Genomic DNA, 17,987 nt, shown 5'->3' with positions numbered 1-17,987 from the left:
CGATGCTGCACTACAGGAGTTGCACTGTGGCAGAATTGTGGTATTGTTTGATGATCTGAGTCATGGCTGTATAGCAACAAGTTCAAATGATGAGAACAATTAATTTGAAAAGAATGTAAATAACTAAAATACCTGAAAAGTTTAGATTCGTTTTTCATGTCTTCACCACAGTCGATAGATCGGAAAAATTACAAGCATCAGATCCCGTGTATTAGGCCTATGACAAATCATAAGAGAAGTTGATTTTTTGTTAATGTGTTTTATTTATTCATTTAACATTTACAATCAACTTGAGGACAAAGAAACAGACTACAATCCAAAACTTCTTTTCATCCCAATTTCATAAAATAAATTGTCCAAATAAAGGTTATGTGCTACTTTCCAATTATTCACTAATTTCCACATTGAAACAAAACACAAACACTTGAAACAATTAATTTTGAATTTAGAAAGATTAAGATCCGAATTGATAACAAAATTCTTTCGACTTAGTACTCAAAACTAAAAGACTGTAAAATTGTTTTCTGGTCAAGTATAATGAATTAGCTTATAGGTTGTTGAACGATGTACGTACATCGTAAATTCGAATTCAGTCTATTGAATTTGATCACTGAAAAATGACGTTGACGCATTTTCGTTCGATTCGTTCATTAGCTCTCCTGGCTTGGCTTTTGTTAGATTACGTAATTTTACAACGGTTGAATTGAATAGACGAAGGCTTCGTGCGTATTCTAAACACATCAACATGATACTGTGTGAATTTGTCCTGTAGAATAAACTGTGATTGAAAAATACTGTGAATAAATTGAGATCAGTGTTTTTGGGAGGAGACTGTTATAATTATTCACATTGCCATATATACCGTGAATACCGTACATTGTAATGGATCATTTGCTAACAAGAGTAGAAGAAATTTCCTGTTATCTAAAAACAGTGTTTTGGCCTTATAAATATTCTCTATAACAAATAGTAAATGAATTTTTTATAAACTTGTACTGTAGTTTTTTCTACAAACTTCGAGCAAATAAGCAACCTATTACAAATTTCTTTGAATGATCTGAATTCTCCCACAGATACAGGCGCTTGACTTAACAACTGCGTATCGAATAAATTATTGATAAAAATGAAGGACGATTGGCTATCTAATTATTTATTGAAAAGAACGGAAATGAATTGGCGAATGATGCGTTTTGCACCCACGGATTAAAACTTTCTTCCAATGCGGAACACTGTTGAATGTCTCATTGTTTTATTCATGCTGGAATTCAGCAGTACCCTACCAAAGAATAGAATCGGGACCAGTATCAAGTGAGTTGAGTGTTGTACGCAAGTTCTCTGAATTATTTATCAACGCACAGAAAAAGGTTTATCTACTGCTTTACAAGCGTTTGCATCGATTGTTCTTTACACTACTGGGCTACACGTGGCTTCTTTTACTAGGTCTTCATTTTTTATTGGCGAGAAGTGAGATACATTGACTACTAGTCTTCGTTGTGGTAATCTGAGGAAAGTATCAGATCGATAATATCAATCACTATTTTTGTATTTCTGTGCTGCAGTTACTGTGATTTGTGATGCTCAGGTAGATGTCCTTGTTGAATAAAATTATTACAAATTGTAACAATCACCCAATATTTTAAGAAATTTGAGAAACTAATATCGATTACTGGACAATTATCATCTCCAGTAAATATTGCTGAGTTTACAAGAGATTGATAATGGTGTAGCGACCGAAACTAATTGGTACATTTCGCTATAAATGAGTGGTTCTAACAATCACAAGTTGTTCTATTTAATGCAAATATTTTATATGGAACATTATTGTGGATAAATAATTTAATCGGATATTCAACTCATGTGGTGTGCTTTCTAAATAATTGAAGTGATCAAGTTTAACATCTAGTTTCCCATTATTAAGATACGAGTATAAAAAATATATTTTGAAACATAACGATATATTTTTTCAAATAAATCGTTCTGGATTCAATACATGATAGTCCCTATGACCGAAGGTACAAATACGTTACACAACACCAGACGATTCTATAAGACAGACCATTCTACAAAAAAGTTACTTTGCATGAATCCTTCTAAAATTATATGACAATGAAATAGGTAGACCAATCATAGCTATATCCACGATTCAAAGATGTTAATTGCTTGTCATAATAATAACAACCTAACGTTCATTCGTTCTTGTTAACATGAAATTGTCTACTAATAGAAAACCGAAAGTTTTCTGGGCGCAGGTAAAGCGGAATCTAGCTCCCTACCACCTCACACCCTCCTGCAATATACAATTTTTTATCGTGGAGTTTATCATCATCTGAGTCTAAACACGCAACAGTACGATACACAGGGTTGAATTAGAGCATATTGAATCCAATTTATTCTCTACAATAATAGGTACTAGTAATATTTGAATTTCATTGTTGATGTGCAAATTTTCAACCCGGAAATCGTATCTTGAGACAAACTAATGAGATCCTGGAATAACAACACCCCTACAACTAACTGGCTAGTATTTCAAGCATGAGAAAAATATTGGGATATTATTCATGATTCATTTCTTCTGAAATTCTTCTCAATTCTTTTAATGCTTAAAAATTTGAAAATTGGGTTTAGTTTCTGGAGAGCTCAAGAAATGAATATCAAATTACACATACAATAATTATCACTCTTGAATTATTTACTTAGAAGCAAATAGAAAATCTAGTTAGCTGATCTTCTTGAATGATTAAGAAATGAAAAACATCTTTATTCAGTCAGAAAGACAGTAAAAAAGTAGATCTCCACTGACTATATTTCTGAAAGAAGGAAAAATCAAGGAGCTTTGAAACGATGGAAAATAATGACTTTTAAATTGAAAAGAGCTGAAAAAACATCAAATAATAATCATCATTGTTGTCGAGAACAGATAACATCGACATAGCAAGCTCTGATTGTTTGATTTACTCTATTATTTCATCTTGTCATTATCAAAAAAAGATGCTCTCCTTATTGCATTATTTACATTATGATAAACTGCCAAGAACTTGTCATGAAAATCCAAATTCATCCCAAATCTGAAGCAATGTAATTGTTATTAAAATGAAGCCTACACGTGTCGGAAAACCTGCAATCGGCCGATAAATAAGGACCATCGACTGGCTAGCAACTTGTTTGTTTGCACCTACTTTTTAGCGTATTGATCAGGGCTTTTGCGGAGGTTTTCAACGTGGGAACAAAAGATCGGAACAATACACACTGGCAGCATACTTTATTCTGCATTCCGCCCTGAAATACTAAACATATATGGCTCGTTGTGATCACTTTTTAAGGTAAAGTATCCTCTCCTCCATGAATGAAAATAGTCAAAAGATCAATCTGCTCTCTTTATAAATTATGAATGGAAATGAAGTCACAGACTGAAATCCATTCCACGAAATTTTACATCAGAGCAAAAACGTTATTAAGAAATAATTAATTTTCGTTGAGAGAAATATTGTTACAGGAATCATGACTTGGAATAATGTTATTGATTAACCATTTTTCCTCTATGAACACTATATTATAATGGTTTGATCCCTGAAACATTAAGCACTGATTTGGAGAGAGATGTTGGGTTTCTCAAACTCATCAACTAAAAAGTTCAACCACCGTATCCACTTGTATGATTTTATCTATTATTCAATGACACACAATTCATTAAAATGATTGAGGATTGAGGAAGTACCAACAGGCACAGCCCAAAATTGTTCATTCCCCGAATTTCGATTCATATATTCTTGCCTAAAAAGAGGTAATGTTTCATTCACTTTTGAATTTTAGTCCAATTTTATATCAGTAAAAATAATTTTCTCTCTGTATGATTTTATATCAGTATATGTAACATGAAATCCCACACATTTTCTCTCTCTCTACTTTCAAACTTCTGTAGAACGGAAGAAAAAGGTTTCTGAGGATATTCATTTTTGAAAATGATCAACTTATTTTATTTGGACATAAATGATTCTATTGGCTTGTTCGAGTTATTAATGCAGTATATTTTTTGGAGAGGTGCAAGGATTGGAGAACGGTCTCGAGTTCTAAGCTCAAGAAAAAGAGTGGCCCATAGGTAATAACCTACGTTAAAAACTTGCATTAGAAGAATGGGAAAATGCAATTAAGATCCAGCCTTTTTAAGAAGCAGAATAATTTAGCTTCGCTAAAACCGGCGAATTTAGACCTCTTCTTTACCGAAACGGTGGTTAGGCTATTCACCCTATTCTTTGTAATAGGATCTCAATGCTGACGTGAAATTCCTCGGTCCCCATTGAGTATTAAGTAAATTAGGGACGATTCCAAGAACTGAACTTCTCAATAAATTGAATATCTTCAACAATCTTGTATCGTAGTGGAAATTTAGAAAACCTAGGAAAGATAGGAGTTTGTATGAATTATAGTTACAATACAATTCGAGGAGAAGAATGTCTCATTAATTTCCATAGAGTACAAAATCGTAATCAATAACATATTGAAACCTACTTTCACAATCCTCTTCATAGTCTACTTGGGTTTGAAATCGAAGTTTTTTCCATGTTTAATGCTCGAGTGTAGACTGTTACCTCATTACCTTCCACGCTCCAATAATATTCTAACGGATAACTAGTAACTTCATACTATAGTTACTAATGACATTCATGATAACAAGACAACTTTTTGTCATATTCTGACATAACAATGTTTCTTTGGAGTAGCCTTATCTTTTCACAAAGTAAATCTTTGTTTCTCAAAAATTTTTTATTTACTGTATCTTTGAATCATTATCTGTAATTCAGTGTAATCTTATGTTATCTTTATCTGCACTTCAAGCAATTCTCTGTTGCATAAAACCTGTGGCACGAGTATAAGAAAGAATACAAATTCCAAAACATGCTTATCACTTTGAGGATTATTCCAAACAAAATAATTTGTTCGAAATGAGTAGTATTGGCTACTTTTGGATGCGTTGGCATGCATTGAAGAAGCAAACAAACATTCATCACATTTATGGTGAATGTTTGATTGTTAACAAGGAATCAATAACAAACAAAATAAGTTTCTAGAATTGCCAATAAATAAGTGAATGTTGTAATTCTAAGCACTTTAGTTCAATATGAAATTATTAGTGTTTTTAATCTATTCATCACGAACATACGTAGGTATCAACGTTAGTAGACAGTTTGCGTAGGTATTACTATTATTATTTTACAACCTACTGTAAAATAAATAAATAAATATATATATATATATATATATATATATATATATATATATATAAATTCCGAGTATTTTGAGCACAGTAGGAGCATAGAATTTAATTTCATGTAGGCTAGGTGTACAGTTATTCTCTTTGTAATGATGTGGAATTTCATTTCCAACAATAATTCTAAAACAGATTTCAGTTTATTCGATACAAACATAGAACAAATTATCCCAAATACTCGAAAAGAGTGTCTTGAAATGAAAAGGATCAACTTTTGACATTCTTACTGATTCCAAGAGAGATTGAATCGTTTCAAGAATTCAAGAATGACCCAGCTGCGTAACAACACTCAAGATGTGTGAGAGTGTAAATTTTTCGTTGGATTTGTTTTGGTTGATATGGATGGCTGGGTGGAAGGGATGAAGAATGCAAACAGTGTGTATCAGTGGCCAAGTGTCGTTGGAGTTGGCATGCATCACACATATTGAGTTCTGAGTTGAAGTTAGTTGGCTTGAGATGTGGGTCACTGCACCTCACTTCTCAACAGTAGCACAGCCAAATAAATACTTAGCTCACTAATTTGCAGATAAAACGTCCTTCTGTTTCACACGTCCTTTGAAGGGTGAAGTGTCAACATTATTCGAGTCTAGGGATAACCGATTTGATCCATGAATAATTCTTAAATCAATCACCTTTTTCTAACTTTGTAATTACATGTATTAGGTCCATAATTATCAGTATTAAATAATAATACTTCAATGATAATTATGTAGAGGTACATAATAAATAATAAATAAATTGAGAATAATAATTTGAATTAACTTTACACTTAGGTAATAAGCTTGGAAGTACCTGAAATAAAGTACGGAACTTTAAAGAAACATTCTCCAACAAAGTCACCTCATTCATTTTGAATGCTGCAGAACAGCAGGGATATTTTTCAAGTATCAAAAGATTACCAAACCACCAAAAATCATCAATATTTTATTTGAAAATCACCATAATTTTCGCATCTTCATCCTATGGACTCTCCCATAAAATATATCAAGAGTACCGTATCACCTAGAATTGATTTTATCATTGTAGTTTTGAACTGCCACCATACGTTTCTTGTTGGACTTGAACTCTCCCTGATCCTCTTATACAAATTTATCAGAATAGAAATACATTCATTCTCATCCAGGAGACTAGTTTAGGAGCATGAGGTTGTTCACAGATTTTATCGAACTCTGTAAAATAGTATTTGTTCTTCTGAGTGATAAGGCTATTTACTTATCTATTTATAATTAGCTTTAACAATGAACATTATTGAAGATTGTAACAAAAGCAAGCGCATAGTGGCCTAAATACATATTATAAACATCTATCACACAAGATAATAAAAGTCCCACTCTACAAGGATTCTTTTGAGAACATTTTTCGTTACAGAGTAGACTTGTATCTCGTGAACTCGTAAAGATGAGCATCTGATGTGAGACGAGAAAATTCAGTACCTACAATTTCATTAGCAAATTTGTCAAAGAGAACTTATTAGGTTGACACGGTTGGACCCAATAATTCTCGCCCTGAGTCATTATTTACCAGCAACAAACATCGCAAGTGCAGCGAGACGAACCCATTCACTGTGAGAAGAGAAGAGAAACAGAAGGGAAGAGAAGAGAATTAGAGAAGCACTCATCTGTTGCAAACTCGGTTTACGACTTTCAAAAATAGAATTCATTCTATCTCAACAGTTCAATAAACAAACAAACTGTCATCAATTTCCAATATTTCACAATATCCAATCACAGATCGCCGAATTCTAAATAGTAAATTACTAAGATCGATTCTCATTCGATTAAATCATTCCGTGAATCAGTTCACTACTTGCTTTCGCAAAATCTCAATGAGAAATGAGGGTGGAGAGTCTTTATAGTTTTCATATTTTTTTGGATAATAGACGCGTGGAAATCTGAATTGTAATAAATAAAATAGACGAATAATTGTATTGTGAAATGTAGAGCTGGTATTTTCTTAGAGCTACAGAAATGAGGCATTTTTCATTACACATTACTGATAACAATGAATTCTCTTGCCACTCTTGTCTGAATAGAGAACGTCTTCTATAGAAATTGTTTCTCAAATTTGAAAGAAGCTGGTTCCATCCATACAATACTTACATCCTTGGGGAAATCATATTGAAATTACGAGATTGCAGATCTTTTTGTACGCTACCTTATAGTTGTGAGCATGGAAATATGAAGATGGGATGTACTAGAGATTAGAGTTGAAAGATGTTAGATGCGAAAATAAACCTTATAGGTTTAGCTTTTTGTTCTAAGTTCATGAAGCTGAAAATAAGTATTATACAGCAGAAACACCATGTATTGCAGCTATCATAAGTAATCAAGTATTGGATTACTTATGGAGTAATGACATTAATCAAGTTCATTGGACTATTTGACTGCATGCGATGTGAATTCAACCAAGTTTGCTTATATTGTTGATATAAAGTCATTACATAAATCATTGACTGCAAATTGTAAGTAAGACATGATTATGTGGGAGTTTTTGTATTTGAATGAGTTGTAAGTTTGTATCACTTGATAATAAATCTTATAGCCATGACAAAATCTGTTTGTTTTATCAGAGATGAAACATTACCGGTAGGTACTCTTAATAATAATAATTCTTTCCTCTATGGATCTATATTTTTACAAAACCGTAGATTTGTAAAAACGATATAAATAATTGATTATATTGTTACATGGGAAATAGATCGTACATAGGATTGATTGAAAAAATTCAACAATTCACGTGGAATATTATTCAATAATCGACAGAAATCCTAATCGACTATGATTCTATGTGCTTAAATTACAATATGCCAGGGTTTTTTTTTGTCCCAGCAAAGATATTGCTATTGGAGTCTCAATCATATTAACACCGGATTATAAAACTTTCTCTGACGTTCCTCCAATCAGAGTTCAGTAGCTGCCTGGTCTATCTTTGGCCAATCACCGATCTCCTCACTTCCAGTCAATCAGAGCGCTCTATGCGTCACTTTCGGCTGATGCGCCATTGCCCATTGGCTACGATTGTAGTTCGGCTAAGAAACAATAATTTCAACTCAAGCTTTAGCTGTTCGCTTTATTTTACGTTTTCTATATTTGTATAAATTTGAAATAGAGTGCTATGAAGAGAATTGAATAGTTGAGCTATGAGTTCGATTCGCAATGTATAGGAATGAAAAGTCAACGTTATCGGGAAAATTGTCAAATTCCATCGATAAAAATAGAAATAGCTCGACTGCATCTTGGCGAATATGAATAGTATAATTCCCCATCCAAAGTGGAATAAATGTATTCATGCCATGCAATTTTCAGCTTCTACAAATAAATAGATCGACACCGAATTGTAATTTAGATTTTCACATGGCAATTTCTACGTCATTCGAATTGGCAGTAAATAATCAGCACGCTAATAAAACAAAGCAATAAACGTTAGTGAAAAGGAGAGAGTAGAAAGGATAAAGTAGAATAGGGCGAAAATGCACGACAAGAGAATTTTTCACGAAATATAAATATTTCACATGGAGTTGAGGACGAAATACGTTGTTCTCCGGTCTTATCGGTTGATAAGTTTAACCTGATTGAAAGAAGAATCAGATTTGTAAAGAGATGGAAAGTTCGACTTGGAAAATATTTCTGAATACGATTAGGGAAGTTGGTAAGAATTCACCGTGAAAGTTTTGTCTCCTTACATTTCCTGGTTCAGGAAAACCAGACCTGAATCATAAATTGGACTTTATTCTATAATTCATGTCTGTATTATAACAGCAGCTTTGAATATTTCATTTAGAAATGGAAAACCTTCTGTAGTAGGTACCGTATTGACGCACTACTGAATCTCTCCTCTGTAAACTGTAACTCAAAATTAAAATCATTGGAGCTATGGAGTTTATTCAATTCTTATCAATGCTTGGATCGCCACAGATATAAGAATGAAATTATATTATTCTACTAGCCGGCAGGCTCGCTTCGCTCGCCTTATCCGTTTAAGGATAAGGTGCTCCGCCTCCTGGACCCCCCGCTGAATCATGTAGAGATGAAAACAGCAGACTCGCTTCGCTCGCCTGCATTCTTCATCTGAGCTTGCTTCCTCCCGTCAAATACAATTTTTTAGGATCGATCCAATCACGAGTTGCCTGAGACCACGCAGGAAAACGATGGAAAACGTCGATTTTTGTCTTATCTTCGGAAAAATGTTGAAGCCCTTCCAACATGAGGTTTTCTAGAACCTAGCTAGAAATAAAAACCGAATTTCAACATTTTCTGTTTATTTGCTCTTGATAAAGCTGAGAAAACGCAGATTTTGGGCGTATCTTTGGCGTAATTTTCAAGTCCTTCAACAACAACACCTAATACAACATTGTACACCTTAGCTGAACCTACGTAGCAAATTTTAACATTTTCTCTCAAGTAGCTCTTGAAAAAGCTGAGAAAACGCAGAAAAAACGCAGATTTTGGGCGTATCTTTGGCGTAATTTTCAAGTCCTTCAACAACAACACCTAATACAACATTGTACACCTTAGCTGAACCTACGTAGCAAATTTTAACATTTTCTCTCAAGTAGCTCTTGAAAAAGCTGAGAAAACGCAGAAAAAACGCAGATTTTGGGCGTATCTTTGGCGTAATTTTCAAGTCCTTCAACAACAACACCTAATACAACATTGTACACCTTAGCTGAACCTACGTAGCAAATTTTAACATTTTCTCTCAAGTAGCTCTTGAAAAAGCTGAGAAAACGCAGAAAAAACGCAGATTTTGGGCGTATCTTTGGAACTTTTTTCAAACCCGTTATTAGTGCGCCTCTGGAAGGACAACTAATTTGAAGGACAAGTACTTTGGCATTCATGCCAAATTTGAACTTATTTCGTCCAGTAGATTTTCAGCACTGTTGATTATGAGTGACTGAATGAGTGAGTGAGTGAGTGAATGAATAAGTGCCATTTCCCTTTATATGAATAGATTCGATAATGTAACAAAATATTTACTAGGCCTACATCTAAATTACTCTTGAGAAACAACAATCATATAGTAAATTGATTTAGTGCGGCATATCTATTATAATTCAATAGGTACCAATCAGTTCAGTAGAGTCGGTTGCATAATTTATTGCAGAATGAAAGTTTCTGAAATAATTCATAACTAAGACTTTCAAATTTCACTTAACGCACTACTCAAAGTTTTATAGTAAGGGAAACATTTTGCAAAAAAAGTTGAAATTTAGCTATCCTAAAACCAAAATATCCGTATACGAGATGATATCAGTAGATGATTTTTGGTTCATCTACTATTTATATACTATTATATTAAATTATCTACTATTCATATTTAGCGATCAACTATTTATACTTTATTTATCATAAACACTCTGATCTGGGTGCTATGAGCCATGTACAATGAAAGTGGTTAGTAATTGGCAGATATGGATGGAAGGCTGCCAACCAATCAAATCAAAGGATAGAGCTGGAAGAAGAAGAAACACTCAATATTGAATACAAAGACTCTTCTTGTATTGAGAACCTAAAAAAATGGAAAGATACACCTGTACCCTTGACAATGCTCTAGAAACAGGAAATCCCACCCACTATAATCATACGTAAAAAGTAAGACTTTTCTTCACTAATTTCTTCTTCCTCAAACTGCGCCTCTTCTATTGCAAAGACGCTCGATTCGCATCATGCAAACCAACCGCCGCCAAAGAAAGCGGTTGAATGAATTTTGCAGGATGCATCTGATAATACGTCGTCCCACTGACGTGCGAATAAGTGCTACTTCCCTTCAACTGTTCTAGTTTGGGAAGCATCCTTATCTCTTTCAGCAACGCTCTCGCTTGCATTGTGTTCAGTCTCTTTCTACACAACTGTCTTCCTGCGTTTCCTTGCCTGACAAGATGTCTGATGCTCGAGAATGTCTGGGAACTGAGACCACCGAACAAGCATGACTGGGAATTGCTGCATTCAAATATTCAGCCAGTAGTGTGGCACGGAAGTAAGCTTGCTACAGAGGTGTAAATTATTGTCAATTTCTTGAAATGCTTGTGGATTTATTTGAGGAAGGGAGTGAAGCTTGCTACACAGATGTGAATTATTGCCGATTGAAATGTTCGTGAATTTCTTTGAGGAAGGGAGGGAAGCTTGCTACACAGGTTTAAATTATTGTCAATTTCTTGAAATGCTTGTGGATTTCTTTGAGGTAGTGGTGGAGCTTAGAATGTCATTAACTTTCAATGAGGAGATGTCAATAGCCTTCAATAGTCTAAGGAAAGCTTGTTAACAGAGTTGTAAATCATTGTCGTTTTATTGAAGTATTTGTTCGAGGAATGAAGTTTGACGAGGGGTATTGATGAACAAAATCGGAATTTCATAATTTCTTGTAATATCTGTGGATTTTTTGAGGACTGAAATTTTTTGAGGGGTGATTTGATGATGACTGAACCAACTTAGAGTTTTTTTTTCAATCAGGAGTTGTCAATAACCTTAAGCCTCCAAGTCACATTTTCAAGTGGATACTTCAGAACTACTCTCATATAGGGATTTGAATATTCTGGAGAATCATGAATATTTCAAGAGCAGTTTCATTCAACTTTTGAGTATTTAAGCTTTCAAGTTCATGTTGAAGTAAAATTATAAAACTGGAAAAATAGCTTACAAGCTCAATATTGTTAGAGGTAATATCTTCTATATTCCAATTTATCTACTATTGTATTGTACTGTATATTCATTATATACTATTGACACGTAATTCAATATCGACCTTTGTTTTTAATCTATCATATTCCATTAATCTCTATCTCTGTATATGAATCTTGAATAGCCCCGATCTACATAACAGCGATGCGATGAAACATAATGTAAAATACAATCCCATATACTACAATACTAGAGTATATATTATATACTAGAATACTGCAGATGCTACCTAATATCGAGTGAATAAGCTTATGCAAATATCAATTTCACCGCGTTTTTCAAGTAGCGCACCAATTTACATTATTATTTTGGAGCTTAAAACATCAACGCTAATGTCAGCTTGTTGCTCTCTCTCACATTATTTCTCTCTCAATTTTGCGCTAAGACCACTTTGCATTATCTTTAATGGCGAGGGCGATTAATTATACCGAATTCTTAACTGATCCCATCATGTCTTCCTCCGCTTTCTTTCATCAATGTGAAAACTTGATTTATGATAATAATTTTGAACCTGCGTTGAAGGAAATTTCTATAACGGTACACCTTTTCACAAAAATTAGAAAAGATTGATCAAGATGCTCTTCAAAGATAATTCCACCTTCCGCCTTCACAGCTGAAGAGCTGCAAGCTGCACTAGACAATTTTACGGAAAAGCATTTTGCTGTTGAGAATATTTTGTTTAGAAGGTATTTTGTTCGCTTATAGGATACATGAACAATGTTCAAAAATGGATTAAAAATGCTTGCGGAATGATCATCTGTCCTAGCATACAATGAATGAATATTTTTTACTTTAACGTTCCGTAAAATATATGTATAATATAAATTGTTTCATTTACGGAGTTTGAAGATGTTATTGATTCAAAATCGATGTAAGATACAGCTATCATGATTCACACTTCCTGTGTACTGTATTCAGGATCGGAGTTGTGTTTTCTTGATACCAAAATTTATGCTGATGAAAATCTGATATGCAAGACATAAAAACACTCATAAGTCGTAACCATGATTATCAATATCAGAATACAAAAAGTCAATAAGTTCTAGGATGTTACAGAATGAGCACATTAGTAGCATTTTATCCACTGAGACTTCCCTAGAACGAACTAGTATGTTGTTTCATAGTCATAATAAATGATCAGGAGTAACATGCTCCAGTTTGCATGACTTTGTGATATACAGGAACTGACTGAACTCGGTACAACTTTAGTTTCTTTACAAGTACTACCCTGTTCTGCTTTTCATTGATAGGAAAAAGCCATCCCCGGGCTGGAAAAGCCACAAAATAAATCCGTCTCTAAATGAAGTCTGTATTCCTCTTCTTTTATACTCTTCTCCAAAAGAACGCTCATGAAACACAAGACTCATTTCTCATGCTGTCATCCATTCAGAGGGTGCATAAAAACTACTCCTCATGAGAATTTCAAGATAGTGCTAGATATTTTCTCTCTGTGCCTTTTACTTGTTTCACGCTTTACTCAGACAGAAAATGAATATTACTACAATGCTTTTCGCTATGGATTATCATTTATTCAGCGAGTATTATGCATACAAAATACAGAACAATGCAAAATATACTGCAACTACTTCTTTAGGATACTATACAACGGTTTTTTCTGGAAAACTACACGCGACAATATTCTGATACAAAAAATGCAATGAATAGATAAAAATGTAAGATCCCTGCAGCCTGCAATGTTGAAGAAGGATTATAAATGTTAACTTGGAGCACTAAGGATAGAAAATACAGGAAATTTTATTCCTCTTTTTTCTGTGCTTGGAGTACAGATGGAAACTCAATGATTTAAGGCTACTTGGCTTAAAGGCTAAGGCTACTTGTGTCAAATATCAGGTCAAGAAAGGAGTTCCAGGAAATTATTTCGACCTACAAAAACTCCTTACGTGGAAAACGTAGATACAAGTGAAAGGATAATAATATATTCGCAATCAATATACTAGAAATATGATTTGAGGATTTGTTAAGAAATAAGTTGAAACTTTGATGCATTGTTCAGATATGAAAATATCCTTATGTGAATCATGTATGAGGTCGAGTTTGTTTAAAATCTCTTTAAAACTTAGAAAAACAAGTCTTAATATTTTTTGTCAGTTTTTCAGTTTCCCCAAACATTTTTTGTAGGAGAAGGTGATGGAGAAATACTACAGACTACATCACTTATTGAGTAGGTATATCGCATTTATAACTTATATACCTATCCATAGCCAACTTATTTCGTCATGACGTCATGAATCATGTAGTCAAAACGTACCTTCATTTTTCTCCAAAGTTTCAATTGATAAAGAGCGAAAAAGAAAGCTTGAAGTTCTTTTACAAAAGGTTGCAAGAAAAATTAAACTTTGCTCTAGGTTTATCTGGATCAACTCTTTGAGATTATTTAATTAAATTGGTGTAATTGGATCTATTTTAATGAGTGATCCATTTTATAATCCAAATAACTCATAATAATTACGTATGCCTAAATTTGGTGGTCTTCATATTGATGATATCGCCAAAGTTGGAAATTCACTTCCACAAGATATTTTTCCACCCATTGATAAGGCAAGCAAATACAATATTCAGAGGGAAACCCCTATCATCAATGAGAGAAAAATGGCAGATCATTGTCTATGGTAATTAGGACAACATTGGAATTTCCTTCTGAGTTCACAATGGACTTACTTATGAATCAGCAATAATATGTTATTAGTGCTCCGACATATTGCAAACAATCGTAGCAATAGCAAATGCTAGGCTATCTATGTATAAAAAGCCCTAATTTCGTAACCAATTAGAGGCGATTGTGCGGGTTTGGCATCCGTTTGCTATGAAGTAAACAATACTTTTGGTTCAACATAGAAGAATCCTGTTCTAAGTACAATCATTGGTTAAGAAATAGTTCTCTTCTCTCAGTATTTGAACAATTCATTGTTTGAACAATTCTAAGCTTTATGAGTCTAATCTGATTCACATAAATAATATGATTCGTGAAAAGCAAAAATCAAATTTCTTTAATAACTTAGACAATAATGAACAAGTGAACATTCTAAGAAGTAAGCACTTGATCAGAGTCGGTGTAATATTTTTTGTCACCAGTCATTACTGTAATGATCAATATAAATGTATGACAATGAACATAAATGGCTAGTGGAGGACTAGGAAGGCTAAGAAAGGGGGCGCTAGTGGAGACAAATAAGTGATGAAAAGTTAAATTAACTAAAACTATTTTCCTTTTAATTTTTTTACAAAATTTCCTTAATCAGATGAGAAGAAAAAGGTATTAAGTAAAATAAATGCGAAGCTCCATCATTTGGAAACGAAGAAAATTACTAATTTATTGTTAATTCAATCTATCTTCAGTTTTTTATGATATTATTCAACGTTTTTTCTGCATGAAAACAGCGAATAAAACCTTTTTACTCAATTGCTCAATTAAAACACGGCACTGAATTTCTTATTCGCCTGCATGTTTCAGTGTTGAAGGATTATAAGTCGTGAACTATAATGCGGGTGTGATGACACATTTGCAACTAATTATGATGTGTGCTCATTTTGAGTGTGTAACTTATTTCTCTGAGTGGAACATTTCTTAGTTAATTCAGTATTGATTTATTAATCTCCTACGTTAAAAATTGTTAATTCAATGTATCTTCAGTTTTTTGATGATGTGAATAAAGTACTATTCTCTATTATTTATTTAATATTTCTACATTCCATAGGACAGGAAATGTTTATGGAAAGTGAATAGTGGACCTAACCCTGTTTCGAGCTGTATTCTAATCTAATTTTGAGAGAGAAATAGTTAAATTAGGTAGTTCTCTTGTTTTTATCTCCCGAATGGGCTATTTTATTTATAGATGCTGATACCAATTGATAAAAACTGATTGATTCCATTATAGACTTGTATTTGAGCTTAGAGTCCTAATATCAATATTAGATTGTTCAAGTCGATTAGATTAGGGAAATTTATAAGATGTTTATATGGTTATCTTTTTAGATACACTGGATTTTTCATGGCTGGATACGGTAAAACAATTTTACTTGAACTTTCCAAAAATATTTTCAAATATCAGAACTTTTCAAGTAGTTTTAAAGAAAATGAACTTGGGAATTTTCACTTGATTTAGGAATTTCAATAATAAAAACTGCCTTACCTTGATGATAGTCGACTATATCACTGTTTGGAGCGTACGGTTCAGCATCCATGATTGATCACGAATTGAAAGTCAAAAATCCAGATAAAAAATCACATTACCGGTAATTCTCTCGTATTGGATAATATTGTGGGCACTAAAACAGAGCACTTGACAGTGCGGGAAAATTCGCCAAACTGTGGTTTGACGAGCGCGCGAGATCCCACTACTTTGCTACTCCCACGCCAAACCGAAATATCCCTATTCGCCTTCGATGTTCCCTTCTCGATCTCGAAACTCCCTCCTTCTGTCCTGTGCATAGGCACAAGACGGGTCGTACGACACCAGTGAACTCTAAACTAACTGGAACGGGCTGTCCAATGCTTAGCTACAACCAAAAGTGTGTAAGGCGGAGTGAGTGAGACAGGCCTACCGTGTGGGATTCCCTTCTCTCACGTACTTATACATTCAAGCAGGCTGTTGCAGCTTTTGAGTACGATTTTTCATTTTTAAAGTTTAAAAACGGATTTGAATGAGTATTAGGGCTATTAGTATTAGATCACAACCTTTTCTCTTAAATATTGTGATGTATTTGTAGTGAAATGCGTAGAATTGAATAAAAATACGACCGAAAAATGGTGATGTATTGTGTTGCATTTGGATGCAAGAATGGGCATGTTAAAGGAAATGAAATACCATTTCACAGGTAAGTCAAAAATTTTCATTCTGTTAATTAATTTGAAGAAATCTTTTTGTTTTACATACATTTCCAATACTTCTTTCTATATTGATCAGTTTATTTGACCAAAAATAAAACAACAAATTTGGTTATATTCCTAGTAAGTTATACCGTACTGTGATAGTTTCTATGTTTATTGAAAATGTCGGCCTACTTTATAGCATCTAAAATAAAAAAAAAAAGTTGAAGAACAAATTAATCCTTATTCAAAAAAGAATAAATAATATCTGATGCAGAAATTGTGAATGTTTCCCTACAAAGACTATCATTCATTCTATCACACATTCTATGTATGATGTAATTTATGGATATAATTTGGTGTTAAGCATCAGCATATAATGAATATAGTATATTTATCATAATATTTGTATACGGTATATTATAATTTTTTTATGGTATTAATATAAATTTAGTGTAAGTAGCAGCATATAATACTAATAGAATCTGATAGTATAATACTATAATCTAATAGAATCTATAAGTACGAAAAAATAAACATTTAATGAATTTTGTGTAAACACAGCTTTACAATAATGATTAATAATTCTGTGTTATCATCATGAGATGACATAATTTATTTTAGGTATCTACTTTTATTTTGAAAAATATGATATTGCTATCAGCTGAATTGTAATTAATTTTTGAAATCTTCCCATTTCAAATAAATTTAATAATCGTTCAATTTACAATTATAAAATAATTTTATGTGTATAATTATAAGTGTATTATTGTTTATATAATTTATAATTATAAAATAATTATTATTTAGCATATTTTACTGTTTGCTTATCATATGGTCATAATTATAATACAATTGATATAATGTTTCTTCATAGATTTCTTTGCATCATTTCTGAAACTCCCATACTGATTTGAAAATAATGTTATCAGAATACCTAGTATATTGCTATCATTACATAATTTAATAATCCTGTGTTATTGAATCATCATAATTTATATTATTTACCTACTTTTATTGTGAAAAATATGAGATTGGACTATGAGCCTGTTTTTTTATCCCAATCATTTCATGACAGTTTATATTGTCCTTGTTAAATGAATAAAAATAAATAAATAATACGCTTCTCTTGAATCTGGCCCAAAGTTATTCCCATGCTTGTGAAAAGTTGACAATACTAAAACTACTGCAGTCACAAATAAAAAAATTCTTTTCC

General features: G+C 32.9%; 1 protein-coding gene across 2 annotated transcripts in view; it reads right to left on the bottom strand.

Annotated features, from left to right (window-relative positions):
* The window catches only part of LOC111043658, a 36,146-nt gene extending 19,748 nt beyond the window's left edge, over positions 1 to 16,398 (bottom strand). The window contains exon 1 of one of the 2 annotated variants that reach the window (XM_039423253.1): positions 16,095 to 16,398. In XM_039423253.1, the coding sequence (XP_039279187.1) occupies positions 16,095 to 16,146 (52 nt within the window). In that variant the 5' untranslated portion in view covers positions 16,147 to 16,398. The remainder of the gene's footprint in view (positions 1 to 16,094) is intronic. The other variant, XM_039423252.1, reaches the window with a different exon arrangement.
* Between the last annotated feature and the right edge of the window lie 1,589 nt (positions 16,399 to 17,987).

The sequence above is a fragment of the Nilaparvata lugens genome, chromosome 3, assembly GCF_014356525.2.
Source record: "Nilaparvata lugens isolate BPH chromosome 3, ASM1435652v1, whole genome shotgun sequence".
Lineage (NCBI taxonomy): Eukaryota > Metazoa > Arthropoda > Insecta > Hemiptera > Delphacidae > Nilaparvata > Nilaparvata lugens.
This window is presented reverse-complemented; position numbering and strand designations above follow the sequence as displayed.